Raw genomic sequence first — 18318 nt, 5'->3', positions numbered from 1 at the left:
AAAGCAATGCAATTCTTCGGACCAATCTCATTTCTCCCTTTCTTATGAACTTTGCGTCAGACGCGGACCATCCTATCCTTCAGGTTTTGGGGATCTTTACCCTCTTGAAAGAATAATCCTTCCAACAAAATGTTGTTGGGTTTATCCTTTAAGGGGAACCCAAGCTGAGGGCGAGCCAAAACAGGGTTTTAGTTAATTGCACCACATGTACCAAGAAGAGGCACATTGGAGAACTCACCACAAGAGTCAATAATATGAACGCCATCATAAACACGGTTGTACCAAGAGATATCATCATTAGTGAGAGACATAAGTCTCGCAGACCACTGTAGACATCCCTTGTTCTCCTTGAAGGCAAGCGTCTGGGGCAAGTGCGAAATAAACCACTTGTACAACAGAGGCAGATAGCACACAATGGAACCACCACCCTTTGCATTCCTCATATGCAAAGAGAAATAAGTGTCACCCAACAGAGTCGGAACGGGATTAAGAGAAGAGAAAATCCTAATAGCGTTCACATCCACAAAATTGTCGATGTTGGGAAATAACACTAGCCCATAGATGAGGAGTACAAATATGGCTTCAAAAGCGTCCTCACTCATGGCCTTCCCAAACAAAGTAGCTTTGGCAATTAGAAAATCAGATGGGAGACCTTGAATTCCACCTTTGGTAGTCATATGGGCAACAATGTCAGATACATCCACATGAAGCATGTCAGCAATCTCTTGAGAAGACGAAATCTTCTCCAAACCACTGAACGGCAACTGATCAAGAATAGGTATACCCACATGATAGGCATACTCCTCAAGTGTAGGCAAAATCTGGAAATCCGGAAAAGTGAAGCATCGATACAGAGGATCGTAGAACTGCACCAACACTCTTATCAGACCTTCATCCACCTTGGTAGAAATAATAGACATGAGCTTCCCATGACGAGCTTTGAACTCCAAGAACTCTAATACATAAGATGTCAAACTCCTTAACTCTTTCAAGTCGGGTTGTCTGAAACTGTACTTCTTCGTATTCCTTCTTTGCTTATCCATGTCTGAAAATTTGCAAATAGACCTCTTAAGTTCCTTGAAAATTCGTTATTGTTGATGATATGGATGTGAATGAGTGCATGAATGCATGGATGCAACAATCACACTCAAGGATCAAACAAGTCACACCACACAAAGGTCACGGGATGGCTCACGTCATTGTCAATATCAATCATCCATTTTGGTGGATTATGGTTTACACCTTATCGACACCCAAGTTCCATTGATATTGAGAATGTACGAGGACGGATCAACCGCGAATCAAGGGTTTATTGTAAGTCACGAGCATGGAGTCCCGGTTAAGAACCACCCAAATAGGAGTGTACTATGGTTAAACCTGACAATCATGTTCTAAAAAGGTCCCCATAGTCATCATCTCATCTTTCGGATATTATCGGATAAAACGACTACTCGTATTCCAAAAATATTCTCAAGAGAGACTCTTATGAGTGTAGTATCGCGTAACAATCGTATCAAATCTTAGACTTGAACGACCTTCGCACTACGTCCTAAAATAAGCCAAGATGGGCAAGGTATCTAAGGTCCTTGGCTTCTAAGGTTTATATTGGAAAGAGTAATGCCTAACCACGACTACTCGTGTGACATTATTGATCCCAACAAGACCTCCACCAAGTGAATGGGCTTGCAAGTCAACTTGCTAAGTAATAACTCCACACAAGTCAACAAGACTATGCCATTCTCCTATCGTAAGTGCACTCGAGTTCGGGTATAGAACTCATCTCACAAGAAACCACCAAGCATACAAGCAAGTAATATATCAAGCAATTCATACATTACAAACAATACAGTCATCCCAAATTTGCACAAAAATATATCACAAATAAATATAAACATACAACACACATAAGCAAAAAGTAGGCTAAACCCACTAGAGATGTGTTAGAATCCCTAGCAGAGTTGCCACTTTTCTGTAGCAGGGTTTTCGTTTCCTTTAGGTTTATTGACTAAACCAAAAGTAAACATACAATTCGAGTCGCCACCGCACTTTTATTTGTCCAAAGGAAAGGCTAAAAAGCGAACAAAAGCCAAGTAAGAAGTTTTATCTAATCAAAAACTAATAAAAATGTCAGAGATCTAGGTAAGGGGGTTGGTTATGAAATGGGACGGTTTTACGCACCCAAAACATTCTTAGTACTCTAAGGGAACCCTTTCTGCAATTATGTGTTGTAGGTTGGTATTTGTGAAAATATGTGCAAAAGATTGGAGGGATGATAAGAGAATAGATTATATTTACAAATTTTGTTGTTTGAATGGATGAACCCATTGCCTACGTACCATCACAAAGGTAGGATCAAAACCTCGTAGTTCGGGGTAAAAATCACAAAGATGGGTGAATTGATTTGATCAAGAGCCTTAAGGCCTTTTGTTATCAAAGGAAGAAAACTCAACCTAAACCAATAATCCACAATGTGAGGAAGGCTTCAACATGCTAGTGAGGGGTTAACCCTATAATAAGCATGGAAGACTTATAATCCAACCACTAAGGATGAGGAGAGATTTACATCAACCACTATGATAACTCAAACCTATGACTAATGTTTTTGAAAAGGTTTTAACAAGGTGGCCATTGGAACCACAAAAACAATTTGAAGTGAGTTATATTTACAAGTTAGATTTATTTACAAAATGAAGTCAAAGTTGGATTAAAATTCATTCACAATGAGTATTGAAGAAAATGGTTTTGAAAAGTCAAAGGCATAAGGCCTAGGTTTCTAATTTGAAACAATGTCAAAAGTTTGAAAGAAAAGATTTTGGCTTGGTTAGAGTGAGGAGAAGAAGAGAAGGGCTAGTCCTAAAGTATACAAAGACAAGAGAGAAAAGATAAAACCCTTGGAGTTCCTTTTCTTGAAGTCATAGAGATGACTCAAGATGCTCCTTTCCTTTGGACTTAGCAAATACTCAAGCAATCAAACAAATATTTAGATTCAAGCTCCTAGGATCTCCATTTGGCTTGTCTCTCTTAACTTGGCTATTCATGACAATGGTCCTCTTCACTATCTCAAGATGGAATCCCTATCACACAAGAACAAACATCAAAAAGTTCACAACACAATAAGGGGAATGGACAAAGAATAGGTTTAGATGAGAAGTCCTTTAAAGTCAACTTTGAAATTTAGCATTCTAAAGGCATGAGGCCTAGTTGCTCTTCAACAAGTTTAGCATTCTAAAGGCATGAGGCCTAGTTGCTCTTGAACTCCTTTAAGCATAGGTATGTCCTAATTCTAAGTCCTTTCTCCTTTTGTAATGGGTTCACATAAAACAAAGACAAAACAACCACAAGACAAAGAATATAGTTATATACAATAATGAGCTCAAATGAGCAAAAGGAAATGACATAGACATAAAATATGTGCTCAAGTGAGCAAAATGAAAAGCAATATGAATAAATGAGCAAGAAATAAATTGCAATAAAAGTAAAGGGCAAGAAATTAAATGCTCAAATTAAAGTTAGTAATTAGTATGGTTATGTTAGCTTGTCATAAGACAATGTAGCACTATGTTAAGCAATCGTAAGTGGACTAATGTAGTAGTCACACCTATCTGAGGCCGGTCAATAAAACTGTAGGCAAATAAACACAAGTTAGAGATCATGACTAGTAAGCCAAGCTCCGAAAACTTGCCATGCCAAAACAAAAGGGGAAGGACCTTGTATGGACTTTAGGTTTTTTGCTTGACCAAGAAGCAACCTATCTTGGACACAAAACAACTCACTTGATCTTGGATCAAGTTGAGTTTGGTTTGGATCAAAGAAGATTAAACCTCTCATTTGTCAAGACCAACCATAAGACATTAACTCATTGCCAAAAATAAAAAGAAGGGGATGAAGATGAAATGAATGGAAAGAGAAATCAAGTATCAAACTCAATTGATCAAATATCAGAAAGTAATTAAAAATGAATTAAAACTATTAAAAACCAAATAATTCACAAAAAATATTAAATGAAGTCACAAAAATAATTAAAAATCAAAATATGAAACTAGATTTTTCAAGAATTTTTTTGGCATTGGTCTCATATTTTTGTGACTTCAAATAAAATATTTATGAATTTTTGAAAATAAAAGGAATTAACTGAAATTAAAAGAAAATAAGGAAAATAGAAAAATCCAGCGCCATCAGATTAATTCATTATTTGACGTGGCAAGGCATCAAGGGCTCAGAGGCGCGGTCACAAGGTACACGTGAGTCAAGCGCGCAACACCTTGCATTAAAACAAGTCAACACATGGAATGGCCAAGATTAAAACGTTTATGCATGATCCAAGGGCTCTGAAGCAAACACGTGGGGATGGTGGTGGAAACCACCATCTTCTCCGGCGATCTAACCATTTCCGGCCACCACGTGCAGGAAAACAAATTGCAATGAAAATGAAAAATGAAGGCATCAAAATGAATATGAGGTGATGTACATCACCACTATAACCATAGATCATCCTCATCATTCCTATTTAGAGAGAAATGTGAGCTTGAAAATCATGGTGTATGAACTGGAATGGCACGATTTGCAAAATTAAGACCACCACTGGCCTGCCTCAAGTGAGAGGACTTCAGAAAACAACACAAACCAAATAAAATCACATTGTATTGCAAGATCTAGATCAAAAAAGTTTGAGGTTCTACCTCTGAAATGAAGCTTCAAACAACACGAATCCTTCAAGCTCTTGATCTACTTTTGCTCTGGAAGTGTGATGGTGATGATAGGTTAAGGAATTGAGCTTTGAAGATCAACTAATGATGTTGAAATACAATCTTGAAAAAGAGAAAGAAAACTGAAAATTCCTTTAGTGAGGGTTTGGATTTCAATTCAGCAGCAATTCAGATCTCCACTTGGTTGCCAATTGAATGAGAATGCACACTTATTTATAGCCGAAGAGGGTTGCAAATCATGGTTCCCTCGTGTGCATGGAATTTGAATTCCTCTTGCATGGGCCTGTACAGGCGCATGTAAGGCCCAATGATGGGTGACGCAACATGTTGAGACCATCTGGAAATGAATTGGACATGCATAATGATCTTCACAAGCTTGCACATCAAGTTATGTTATAAAATGTCAAAATGGACATAAAAAGAAAGCTCTTCGAAACTCCCACATGGAAGTCCAAAAAAGTAATGTGAGTAATGGTTGGAAATCTCTTGAAATATGGAACAAAAGTCATGTTGGGCAAAAATTCATTTGGAGTTTGGCAATTAATGAAAATTGGCTATGAAAGTTTGGGTAAAAAACATGTCTAAGTCACCTTTGGAAATTTTCACTAAAAGCAAGCCTCTTCAAGCCCTTATGTTTCAATGATGCAAGCTTCAAATGAAAAAACCTCCAACATCAAAGTTATAGATCGTTTCAATATGGGCACTTGAAGTTGGGAATTTTTCAAATTCAATGACTTAGGTCCAAAGTGACCTTTGGGATTATGAAATTTTATCCAACATAACATTTTAAGTAGACATCTTAAGCTTTCCAATTCATTTGGTCTCACCTCAAAATCATAAAAATTAAGGAAGTTAGGTCCTTGGAAAGTTGACCCAAAATTAGGGTTTCAGTCAAAATGACCTATAATGTTTTGAAATGAATGATGACCTTCCAAGTTTCAAATGGAGTTTTGATGAACATGAAAGTTGTTCATATGATTATTAAGAACATTGTTTCTCTTGGGGTCATCTTCATTCGACAAACACATCAAAAGTTGTGTCTCAGTGGACCTCAGTTTAGTTAGATGACTTAACTGGTCAACTTTTCAAGGTCAAACTTCCAATCTTGATGAATGAATGATTGAGGTGCCTCACATAGGCTCATATATGCATAAAATAATGAATGAAAGAACTTCCCTTGATTGGATTTGATCATAGGTTAAGATTTCTTCATGGGCAAGGCACAGTCAAAGCACAGTTGAATTAGGGTTTCCTTAGGAAACAATCCTCAAGCCCTTTGGGTTATCTTGATCAAATTGGAAAATTGAGATACTTGGGAGCCATATATGATGATTAAGAGCTTTGTGGACCATTGTCATGCTTGTTCTCATCCTCATCTAGCCACTTCTTTGAGCTTAGGAACCTCCTAGGAGCATGGGAGTACATGATCACTTGAGCTTCAAAACAAAAAAGGTTAGTGACATATTTTTATGCTTTTGGTTAGTAATTGAAATAAGAAAAGCAATAATATACAACACAAGCATGCTTGGTGGTCTCAAACCACTCACACAAGTCCCACCCTAGGGTTAAGGAGCCAATCATGCTATGATCCTTGAGGCAATGCACTAGGCAATGATATGATGCCATGAGGGATCTTAGGGTCAAAATTAGGGTCTTACAGACGGAAACGTAAAGTCCCAAAATAGTACATGGTTGTGTCGATCCATTTCTTTTCGAGTTGGAGTTCCATCGTGCTTAAAAATTTGAGTATGATATGCTCATACGTCGACGCTTCAAGGCTCATAAACTCTAGCGTCCCCAATACGTGGAACATTATGTCCACTTCAATTTTTAGCCCTAAAGCATTCAAAGTTTGCTTGCACATATACCTGGTAGGTGTGAGCTTCATTTCCGGTTGACTTGATACCGCTTTTCCTGTTCTGGATTATCGAATAGAATGTTGTGCGGATTCGGGCTCCAACTGGGTCTCTTGTGTGACCTCGACATTTCGGCTAGTTGTTGCTTTCCTGTCAAAATCTTCCTTGGGGGCATTTTGGACCTGCAAAAAAACCGAAATTTCGAATATGTGGAATTAAAAGATTCTGAAACCGTGGTTAGGACGAGGGCAGAAAATGGAGTAATAGTAGTGAAGGTTTTTTTTGCGATAGGGTAGTGGAAGTGGTAGTTATGGAAGCTTTTAGTGGGAAGGTTTAATGGAGGTTGAAAAGGATTTTAGAGAAAAAGTATGAGGAAGATGAAATTGTGAGAGAGAAGGATAGATGAGTGGTTTAAAATCTGATTATGGGAAAGGGGATAGGTGGGTAATGAGTAGTTAGTGGTTAATTAATATGGTGGGTCCCACAAAAATTCAAAATTTTCAAAATAAAATTGACTTCCATCTCCCGGACATGGGTCGTGTCAGCTGACACAGTCGCCCGTGTCAGGCTACTATCCAAAGAGGCCGTTACAGGGCTCCTGACACGGCGGTCGTGTCAGGCCACTGTCATAACCCCAAAAACTCATCCTTCAATGATTCTGACACGGGTTGTGTCAGCTAACACGGGCTGCCGTGTCAGGCCACTGTTTTACTCATTTTTTCCATTTTTTCCAAGGTCCTAACACGGGTCGTGTCAGTTGACACAGGTGCCCGTGTCAGACTGCAAAATTGCCCGTTTTTCGGATCTTTCAATCCTTTTATCCTCAGGTATCGTCCTTCCGTTCAACACGACTTATGTATTTATTAAAGTGTTTTTCCCTTCCTTTGTAGAGCGCTTGTGTAAACCTACAAAACATACACACACTAATTAAATTTAAAATTGCATGTGTTGCCTCCCACGAAGCGCTTCGTTTAACGTCACATGGCTTGACAGTCCTTCCTCTTTTTAGGTAAGACGAATTTTCTCTATCAGACCACTCTCCTGCCCTTGTAGGTACGATTTAACTCTCTGCCCATTTACCTTAAAAGTGTCCCTATTTGCCGGGTTTCTAAGCTCAATGGCTCCATGCGAAAATACCTTCTGTATCATAAAAGGTCCCGACCATCTCGACCTTAGTTTTCCAGGGAACAACTTCTACGTGGAATTAAATAATAACACCAGTTGTCCTTCCTGAAGTTCTTTCTTCTGAATGCGCCGGTCATGCCATGTTTTTGTTTGTTCTTTGTATATCTTGGCATTCTCATATGCTCAATTTTTGAATTCTTCTAGCTCTTGTAATTGAAGAATCTGTGATTTACCCGCTTTAGAAAGATCATAGTTTAGAAATTTGGTAGCCCAAAATGCCATGTGCTCGAGTTCGAGTGGCAAATGACAAGCTTTAGCATAGACTAGTTGGTAAGGGGACATACCTATGGGAGTTTTGAACGTTGTCATGTATGCCCATAGTGTGTCCTCTGGCTTGATTGACCAATCCTTTTGCGATACACTGACTGTCTTTTGCAGAATTTGCTTTATCTGCCAATTCGATACTTCAACCTGTCCACTTGTCTGAGGATGGTACAGTGTGGAGATTTTATGCTTTACATTGTATTTCCTTAACAGGCTCTCCATCAGCTTGTTTAGAAAATGGGTACCTTCGTCACTAATTAGTGCCCTTGGTACCCCAAACCGAGCGAAGATGTAACTCTTTAGGAAATTGATCACCACTTTATCATCATTTGTGGGTAATGCTACGGCTTCCACCCATTTTGACACATAGTCAACTGCGACCAGAATGTACTGCTTTCAAAAGGACGGTGGGAAGGGTCCCATAAAGTCTATTCCCCACACATCGAACAGTTCTACCTCCAACATGGCATTATGAGGCATCTGATTTCTCTTTGATATGTTACCTGTCCTCTGACATCTGTCGCATTCTTTCACTATCCCTTGTGCATCTCTGAACAGTGTAGGCCAGTACAGTCCAGACTGGAGGACTTTTGTTGTTGTTCTATCTCCGCTAAGGTGTCCTCCATATTCTGAGTTATGACAAGCTCTAAGGATGTCCCTTTGTTCTTCCTTCGGAACATATCTCCGCACCAACCCATCTATTCCCTTTTTGTACAAGAATGGATCGTCCCACACCTACCACAAAATCATCAGGTATTAGTCCACCTACCACAAAATTCGCGTAATCCGCGAACCACTGGATATTCGTAACGGCTAGGATACGTTCGTCGGTGAACTCATCTCTGATGGGGTTTGTTTCTTTTGTTTCTTGTATAGGAGTCATCCGAGACAAGTGATCTGAAACAGTGTTTTCACTCCCATTTTTATCTCTGATTTCCAGGTCAAACACTTGTAGAAGTAGAACCCATCGCAGCAACCTCAATTTTGATTCTTGTTTGGCAAAAATATATTTTAAAGTTGCATGGTCAGTATACACAATTACCTTTGATCCCAACAAATAGGATCTGAACTTATCAAAAGCATAAATAATCGCAATGAGCTCTTTCTCGGTGGTTGCATAATTCATTTGAGTGGGGTTCAATACGTGGCTTGCATAGTAGATCACATGTAGGAGCTTCGCCTTTCGTTCCCCTAATACTGCCCCTACTGCATTATCACTTGCAGCACACATGATCTCAAAAGGGAGATACCAATTAGGGGTAATAACTATCGGGGCAGACACAAGTTCCTTCTTCAGGGTCTCGAAGGCTTCGCTGAATTTTTTGTCAAAAAGGAAAGGCGTGTCCTTCACCAGTAGGCTTGTTAATGGTTTTGCGATCTTGGAGAAATCTCTTATGAACCTGCGGTAGAACCCCGCATGTCCCAAGAAGCTTCAGATGCCTTTTTCATTGGGTAAATTATCTATTACCTCCACTTTTGCTACGCTTACTTCGATGCCTCGGTTGGAAATCTTGTGTCCCAATACTATCCCTTCACCTACCATGAAATGGAACTTCTCCCAATTCAGGATCGAATTTTGTTTGCTGGCATCTTTCTAACGCAAGGGACAAGTTAGTTAAATATTTATCAAAAGAAGAACCAAATACTGAAAAGTCATCCATAGATACTTCCATATGCTTTTCGAGCATGTCAGCAAAGATTGATGTCATACACCTTTGAAAAGTGGCAGGTGTGTTGCACAACCCAAATGGCATTCTTCTGTAAGCGAAAACACCATAGGGGCATGTGAAAGCGGTCTTATATTGATCTTCAGGGGCCACAACAATCTGATTGTATCCCGAGTACCCATCGAGGAAACAATAGTAGTCATGACCGGCTAACCTTTTCAGCATTTGATCAATGAATGGTAACGAAAAGTGATTTTTTCGTGTTGCCATATTTAGTCTCCTGTAATTGATGCAAACTCTCCAAACTATAACAGTTCTGGTTGGAATTAACTCATTCTTCTCATTCTTAATCACCGTAGTTGCCCCCTTTTTTTGGTACCACATGGACTGGACTCACACATGAGTTATCGGAAATAGGGTAAATTAATCCTGCATCCAACAATTTTACAACCTCTTTGCGTACTACTTCTTTCATGTCTGGGTTAAGTCTTCATTGTGGTTGCACCACCGGCTTGCGATCATCTTCCATTAAGATCTTGTGCATCCAAACTGTCGGGCTCATATCTTTCAAATCCTCGATTTCCCATCCAATTGAACCCTTGTATTTTTTTAGCACTTGAATGAGTTCTGCTTCTTGGACACTTTGTAAACTAGCGTTGATAATAGCTGGGCATTTTTTTTCCAGTATCTAGAAATACACACTTCAGATTTGCTGGTAACTGTTTCAGATCTGCCCTTGTTTTGGGTTCTTTAGTGATTTTTGATGGTGGGGGTGGTCTTAAATCTTCCCACAGGTGTGGTTTAGATCTAATCCATTCAGGTTGTTTTTCCATCATAGCGAGCACTTCAAAATTCCCCTCATCTTCATCACTTTTGAAAATCGATAAACTCAAAACACGTTCTATCAGTGATTGGGGCATTTTCTTTTCAATTTCTTAAGCAATTACCTAATCTATTATCTCTACAGCGTGGCTTGTGCCAATATCATCTTTGTATTGTATCGTGTTCCACACATCAATTTTTAGCTCTTCATCATAGACTTTTAGGGCCATCGTTCCTTCCTTTATGTCTATCATGCACCGTCTTGTCTCTAAAAATGGTCTGCCCAATATGAAAGGAATCTCCTCATCTTCGGGCATTTCCAGAATGACAAAGTCAACCGAAAAACAAACTTATCGATCTTTACCAGAATGTCTTCCACTATTCCATACGGTCGCCTAATAGAGCGATTGGCAAACTGAAGCGTTATCCGAGTATCTTGAACGGTACCAAGGCCTAATTTCTTGTAGATGGATAGTGGCATCAAACTCACACTTGCTCCCAAGTCAATCAGAGCCTTCTTGAATTTTCTATCACCAATAATGCAGGGAATAGTAACTGATCCCCTATCTTTCTTTTTCAATGGGATTTTCATACCTTGAAGAATGACACTACATGTTTCAGTCAAGATGATTGGGTCTATATCAGTGGAGCGCTTTTTGGAGATGATGTCTTTCATGAACTTGGCATATATTGGCATTTGTTCTAGCGCCTCAGAAAATGGAATATTTATTTCAAGCTTTTTGAACATTTCCAAGAACCTCTCAAAAAAAAATTCATGTTGATCTTTCTTCTTCTGTCTCGGAGGGTAAGGAAGTTTGATGATTGGTTTAGGAACTTTTTCTTTCTCTTTAACAGGCATCAGTACTACTTCTTCATCTTGGTTCTTGGTTTCCTTGATTGCTAAATCCACTTCTAACAATCCATCTTCCTCCATACTGTTTTCTTTCGTTGACTTTCCACTTCTGGTTACGACAACATTAACATTGTTATGTTTCCGCGGATTTGTCACCGTACCACTGGGTAAGGTGCCCCGGAGCTTGAGAATTTGAAGCTAACTATTGTGTTATCTGACCCATTTGGACATTGAGATTTTTTATGGAAGCAATGGTGTTTTTCTGATTGGTTCTAGTTTCTTCTTGAAACTGCATACTGTGGGCGGCTAATTTTTCAATGGCAATTTCCCATTCTGCCTTTTTAGGTGCTTGTTGTTGCTACCGTTGTTGATACTGAGTCTGATATTATCATGTACCCTGTTGCGGAACATTCCCTCTTTGATCCTTCCAGGAGAAATTAGGATGATTCTTCCAACCTGAGTTGTAAGTGTTGGAGTAGGGATTATTCATATTTAAGAATTTGATCTCTTCAATTTGTTGGGGGGTAGCAAAGCAATAAACCGTGTGATGAGGTCTGTAGATGTTTTTGATTGGCTGCATTTTGTGTTAAAATACTAACTGTACTCTGATGTCTTGACTGATGTCATGACATGCTTAAGTAGTATGCTGCAGGATTAGCTAATACAGGATTTACTGAATGTCAAACTGGATGTTATGACATCCATCCCTGACAGCAGATATTGAACTATAGAATAGTTGGTTTTTCTGTTATAGCTCAGTATTTAGGTCAGTCTGTTTTTCAGGAGAATAACAGACCTAGCACATAGCCTATTGTCTGAATGTCAAACTGAATGTTATGACATTCATCCTTGACAGCAGATACTTAAGTATAGGCAGGTTGGTTTTTCTGCTACAGTTCAGTATTCAGTTCAGTCTATTTTCAGGAGAATAACAGACCTGGCACATAGCCTATTGTCTGAATGTCAAACTGATTGTTATGACATTCATCCTTGACAGCAGATACTAAATTATAGGCAGATTGGTTTTTCTGCTACAGTTCAGTATTTATTTCAGTCTGTTTTTCAGGAGAATAACAGACCTAGCATATGGCCTATGTTCTGGACGTCAAACTGAATGTTATGACATTCATTCCTGACAGCATATGCTAAAGTGTAGTCTAGTTAGTTTTTCTGTTTCAGTATTTTTCTCAGGCTATTTTTCAGGAATCCAACAGCTGAGCTAAAATCCAGGAAACTAACAACTGAGCTACAATTAATAGACCTAACAAATAGCCTATTTGTTAGCACCCTAATATGTGGAAATTAGGTTAACTTGCTTATCCTTAATTTTAGGAAATACAAGTACAAGGCCCAAGTGTTGCATTATAAAAGGATGGCAATCCTACTTTCAGCAACTTAGGGGTTTGAAGCGTGAAGCATTTATTATATCATAATATTTCACGGCTGTTTTCATTAGTGTCTTGTATTAGGTTTAACTTGTGAGCCAAGCAATTATCACCTAGATGATTGCATGGGACTAGGGTGTTCATTGAGTTGTATTTGTTGTGTCACTCTAAGCTTTTAAGCGTGAGTGATGTGTTTCTTGATTAAAGCTGTTAAGCACAATCAAGAGTTGTTTGAAGTATAACTTCGCCATTTAACTTTAAACTAATTAAAGGTTGTAATCACTGTGGTGATTGAGGGGGAGTGAGTAGGAACTCTGGTCTTAGTTTTAGATTGAAATTGCATTGGGTAGGTATTAAGTGATAGGATTAAACAGTTGGTTTAAGGCCTGAATTAATACTGCTAATAGTGGATTTCCTCCCTGGCTTGGTAGCCCCCAGACGTAGGTGTGTTTGTCACCGAACTGGGTAAACAATTCTTTGTGTTATTTACTGCTCTTTACATTTAAGTTCTGCATCATTATTGTCTGCGCAGAATTGGATGTCATAACATCCAGTGTGACATCGAAAGTCTGTTAACTAGAATTTCAATTGGTATCAGAGCAGGCACCCTGCCTGTTAATTTCTGGGTGAGATCTAGGGACATTACTTTCTAGTACCATGGACAAGGATGTAGGATTCTCAAATAGACCACCCATGTTGGATGGTTCTAACTATGATGACTGGAAACCTCGTATGATAGCCTTCTTGAGGTCTCTGGATAGCAAGGCCTGAGAGCTGTCAACAAAGGATGGGAACATCCAACGAAGACAGGCAAAGATGGAATTATTATGCAAATTCCTGAAGAAGAGTGGGACAAAGAGCAAGATGCATTAGCCCTTGGAAACTCTAAGGCCTTGAATGCACTGTTCAATGGGATAAATAAGAACATCTTCAGACTGGTGCATCACTGTGAGCTGGCTAAAGAAGTTTGGGATACTCTCAAAATAACTCATGAAGGTACCTCCAAGGTGAGGATGTCTAAACTTCAGATGCTGACCACCAAGTTTGAAAATCTGAGGATGAAAGAGGATAAGACTATTCATGACTTCCACGTGAATATTCTAGAAATTGCCAACACTTCTAGTGGCTTAGGAGAGAAAATGTCTGAAGAAAAACTTGTAAGAAAGATTCTCAGATCATTGCCAAAGAGATTTGCCATGAAGGTCACTGCTATAGAAGAGGCTCAAGATATCTGCAATATGAAGGTTGATGAGCTTATTGGTTCTCTCCAAACCTTTGAAATGGGCCTGTGTGAGGATGTTGAAAAGAAAAACAAAAGCATAGCTTTTGTATCAAGTACTGAAGAGGATTCAGAAGAAGGAAATATTGGAGGTGATGAAAGCATTTCAGAAGCTATAGCCATGCTTGGGAGACAGTTCAACAAGTTCATAAAGAAGGTTGATCAAAAGGGCAGACCTAATGTCAAGAACTCTTCATCTGACATCAGTAGAAGATCAAAATTTGAAGAAAAGGTCAACCAAGGCAAGGGAATCCAGTGCCATGGATGTGAAGGTTTTGGTCACATTAGAGCTGAATGCCCTACCTTCCTCAAGATGCAAAAGAAGGGGCTATCTATCACCTGGTCTGAAGGAGACTCTGAGAGTGAATCTGAAGGAGAATCTGCTAAACATGTCACTGCACTAAGTAGTGTTTGTGCCTCTGATGATGACTCAAGTGGAGATGAGCTTACCTTTGATGAACTTGTTGCTTCATATAAAGAGTTATGTGTCAAAAGTGCAGAAGTGTGTATACGAGGAGAAAAGCAGAAGAAACTCATCAAGGAGCTGGAAGCTGAGAAAAAGAAGCATCTGACAGTCATAGATGGTCTAAATGGTGAGATAACCTTGCTGACATCTAAGCTAGAACAAATGACAAAATCCATCAGAATGTTGAATAAAGGAACTGACACCTTGGAAGAGATTGTAAAGGTGAGACAGAAATCAGGAACCATGTCTGGTTTAGGCTTTGTTAAGGAATCCTCAACTGAACACAAAAGCTCAAAGGCTGAAGTTTAGAAAATCAAGCAGAAGTCACAACCAATGTCACAACATCAGGGAAACAGGAGGATTAAACATCAAAAGAAGAAATTCCAAAGATGGAGATGCCACTAATGTGGTAGATTTGGTCACATAAAACCCTTCTGTTACAGGTTGTATGATTATCCTAACCAGACCCCTCAAGTCAGACCTAAGCAGAAGGCATCTAAGCATAACGCCCCCATCAAGAAACAACAATGGGTTGCTAGATTAGCTCACACATCTTTAAGTACATCTACCAGAGAAGACTGGTATTTTGATAGTGGCTGCTCAAGACATATGACTGGGATGAGTAACTTGTTGGTAGATATACAACCTCATACTACCAGTTATGTGACCTTTAGTGATGGAGCTAACGGAAAAATCAAAGGTGTTGGTAAGCTGGACAGTCCTGGAGTTCCAGAATTGAATAATGTGTTGTTAGTAGAAGGACTAACTGCTAATCTCATCAGCATAAGCCAGCTATGTGATCAAGGCTTCAATGTAAAGTTCACTAAGGAAGTATGTGTGGTGATGAATGGAGGCAATCAGGAAGTTATGAGAGGATCCAGATCCAAAGATAACTGTTATATGTTGGAATCTAAGGTCTCAAACTACTCCTCAAAGTGCCCCTTAGCCAAGGAAGAACAGGAAGTGAAGTTGTGGCATGGAAGACTTGGACAACTTCATTTAAGAGGAATGAAGATGATCATATCCAAGGAAGCAGTTAGAGGAATCCCAAATCTGCTTATGGATGAAAGAAACGGCTGTGGAAAATGTCAGGTGGGCAAGCTAACCAAGATGTCACATCCCAAGATTGAACATCCAAAAACATCTAAAACTCTGGAACTTTTGCCCATGGACTTAATGGTACCTATGCAGATTGAAAGGCATGAGTTGTCATCACCTATTAGTCCTCATCAAAATGGTGTAGTTGCAAGGGAGAAACAAAATTGTGTATCATTATCCACTGCAGAAGCTAAGTACCTAGCATCTGGTAGCAGGTGTTCCCCACTGGTATGGATGAACCAGATGCAGACTGAGCACAATGTCACTCAGAATGTCATGACATTGGATGTTACTCGGTTTGACAAATTAAGGGGCAAAGTGGGAATGTGTCCTTATGAGGAATTATAGCAACTAATGATGTTAGTTATTTCCTGTTTAATAATTCAAATTATTAAACATTTGAGAGTTCGCTCTGATTGGTTAACAAATAATAGATACTGCTCGTGCAACAAGCGTTACCTCTTCCATCGTTTCAACTTTTCAGTCTCGCAAGCTTTCTCTCAAAGAAACTTTTCATTTCACCTCTAAGATATTCATCATCTCGCACCAATCCAACTCATCTGCCTCCACGACCATGTATGATTCCTCTAGCTCTGAATCATGCAACCCTAACAGGGAAGATCCTGTGGCTGACTCTGCGAATACCTCACATGCAAGAAGACCTAAAGAAACTGTCTCAGGATTCTCCTCAGCAATCGCGCTTGATGAACAAACCAGAGAAGGCTCCAGGTATGTCCACAATGCCATTGCAACTATGGTGACTGGAATACTGTCTGGTAATCATAAGGTTCTTGGGGTATCCATTCCCTTAGACCAAGTTTGTTGTTGTGGAGTCTGACTCAGATGTCCCATGTGATGTCACAGCCTCTCTGTCAAAGAAGAAGCCAACCACTAGCAAGCTTGCAGCTAGTGTCCCTGAGGTACCAATTGACAACATATCGTTCCATTTTGCTTCTAGTGTGAACAAGTGGAAATATGTTTATCATAAGAGGCTGGCTTTGGAAAGGGAATTGGCTCAGAATGTCCTGGAATGTAAGGAGATTGTAGACCTTATTCAAGAGGCAGGGTTAATGAAGACTGTGACTCAGTTCTCAAAGTGCTATGAGATATTAGTAGAGGAATTTATTGTCAATGTGTCTGAAGAATATGCTGATGGAAAGTCTAGGGAATTCAGAAAAGTATATGTGCGAGGCAAGTGTATAAACTTCTCTCCCTCAGTAATCAACATGTATTTGGGAAGGCCTGATGTAGCTCAACCTGAGCTTGAGGTGAATGACAATAAAATATGTCAAGTCATCACTGCTAATCAAGTCAGGAAGTGGCCTCTCAAAGGTAAGTTGGTGGCCAGCAAACTAAGTGTCAAGTATGCTATGCTGCACAAAATTGGAGCTGCTAATTGGGTGCCCACCAATCACAAATCTACAGTGGTTGTAATGCTTGGAAAGTTCATATATGATGTTGGAACCAAAGCCAATTTTGACTATGGATCCTATATTTTTGATCAAACCATGAAGCATGCAGGAAGCTTCAGTGTGAAGGGGCCTATAGCCTTTCCTTCCCTCATATGTGGTATTGTGTTGAATCAATTTCCAAACATATTAACAGAGAATGATTCTGTGAAGAGAAGAGACAGCCCTTTGGCCTTCAATCATAAACTGTTCCTAGGTACGCATGTTCCTGACATTGCCATGGCAACAAGAGAGACATCAAGTGTTTGCAATCAACCAGGTAAAGCTACTGTCATTGAAATACTCAAAGAAACGTGCAAGGAGTTAGAGGCAAGGAAGCTCACTTTGGAAAATTTGATTATCAAGTTGGAGATGAATGAAGGTGATGTGCTTGGTGAAGCTGCTGATGCTGCAGAAGGAGCTGCAAGACAAAGTGCAGAGGGAGAAGAGGATGCTAGTCCTGATGATGGCACTGATGTTGATGCTGACTCTGAGTCAGATGAATAGAGCATTTCCCGTGTTTCTGAAATTTGTGTGTAATTTATTTTGTTTTGGCCTGTAAGTTTAAGTGTTGCTTTGGCAACATTTTTGACAAAAAGGGGGAGTAACACCTGTACCCCAGGACAACATATTTGTTATTTGCTTGAACAGATGTGTGATGAGTGTGTTGTTGTCTATGTGTGATGAGTGTGTTGCTGTTTGCTATCTACTTGTGCTGCTGCTGTTTGAAGTTTTTTTTTTAAACTTCTATGTGTGCTGAGTGTATTAGCTATGTTAATTCTCTGCTAGGATGTGTGTTTTCCGCTGCTGTGAACTCTGTTGTGATGCCAAGTTGTTTTAGCCAAAAAATTGCCAAAGGGGGAGTTTGTAGATGTTTTTGATTGGCTGCATTTTGTGTTAAAACACTAATTGTACTCTGATGTCTTGACTGATGTCATGACATGCTTGAGTAGTATGCTGCAGGATTAGCTAATACAGGATTTACTAAATGTCAAACTGGATGTTATGACATCCATCCCTGACAGCAGATACTGAACTATAGAATAGTTGGTTTTTCTGTTATAGCTCAGTATTTAGGTCAGTCTGTTTTTCAGGAGAATAACAGACCTAGCACATAACCTATTGTCTGAATGTCAAACTGAATGTTATGACATTCATCCTTGATAGCAGATACTGAAGTATAGGCATGTTGGTTTTTTTGCTACAGTTCAGTATTCAATTCAGTCTGTTTTCAGGAGAATAACAGACCTGGCACATAGCCTATTGTCTGAATGTCAAACTGATTGTTA

General features: G+C 39.4%; 2 protein-coding genes across 2 annotated transcripts; one reads left to right on the top strand and one right to left on the bottom strand.

Annotated features, from left to right (window-relative positions):
• Nucleotides 1-7870: 7870 nt before the first annotated feature.
• Nucleotides 7871-11434, bottom strand: LOC127106859 (uncharacterized). Its single transcript, XM_051044157.1, has 4 exons — nt 10865-11434; nt 9480-9605; nt 8515-8746; nt 7871-8385 (listed from the first exon to the last, which is right to left on the bottom strand). Exons 1-4 carry the CDS (start codon nt 11432-11434, stop codon nt 7871-7873), a joined length of 1443 nt encoding a protein of 480 aa, XP_050900114.1.
• A 4721-nt stretch (nt 11435-16155) lies between these two features.
• LOC127106848 (uncharacterized) lies at nt 16156-17536 on the top strand. Its single transcript, XM_051044151.1, has 2 exons — nt 16156-16310; nt 16540-17536. Exons 1-2 carry the CDS (start codon nt 16156-16158, stop codon nt 17534-17536), a joined length of 1152 nt encoding a protein of 383 aa, XP_050900108.1.
• The last annotated feature ends 782 nt before the right edge of the window (nt 17537-18318 follow it).

The sequence above is a fragment of the Lathyrus oleraceus genome, chromosome 1 (assembly GCF_024323335.1).
Source record: "Lathyrus oleraceus cultivar Zhongwan6 chromosome 1, CAAS_Psat_ZW6_1.0, whole genome shotgun sequence".
Lineage (NCBI taxonomy): Eukaryota > Viridiplantae > Streptophyta > Magnoliopsida > Fabales > Fabaceae > Lathyrus > Lathyrus oleraceus.
Note: the sequence above shows the minus strand (reverse complement) of the source record. Positions and strands in the feature narration are given on the sequence as shown.

Coding starts and splice junctions, on each gene's coding strand:
- LOC127106859 (XM_051044157.1), bottom strand. CDS start 11,434: ATGGAGGAAGATGGATTGTTAGAAGTGGATTTAGCAATCAAGGAAACC. Junction 9,606..10,864: donor GAATAGTGGAAGACATTCTG/GTAAAGATCGAT, acceptor CCCTTGCGTTAG/AAAGATGCCAGCAAACAAAA. Junction 8,747..9,479: donor TAAGCGTAGCAAAAGTGGAG/GTAATAGATAAT, acceptor ATTTTGTGGTAG/GTGTGGGACGATCCATTCTT.
- LOC127106848 (XM_051044151.1), top strand. CDS start 16,156: ATGTATGATTCCTCTAGCTCTGAATCATGCAACCCTAACAGGGAAGAT. Junction 16,311..16,539: donor CAAACCAGAGAAGGCTCCAG/GTATGTCCACAA, acceptor TTTTGCTTCTAG/TGTGAACAAGTGGAAATATG.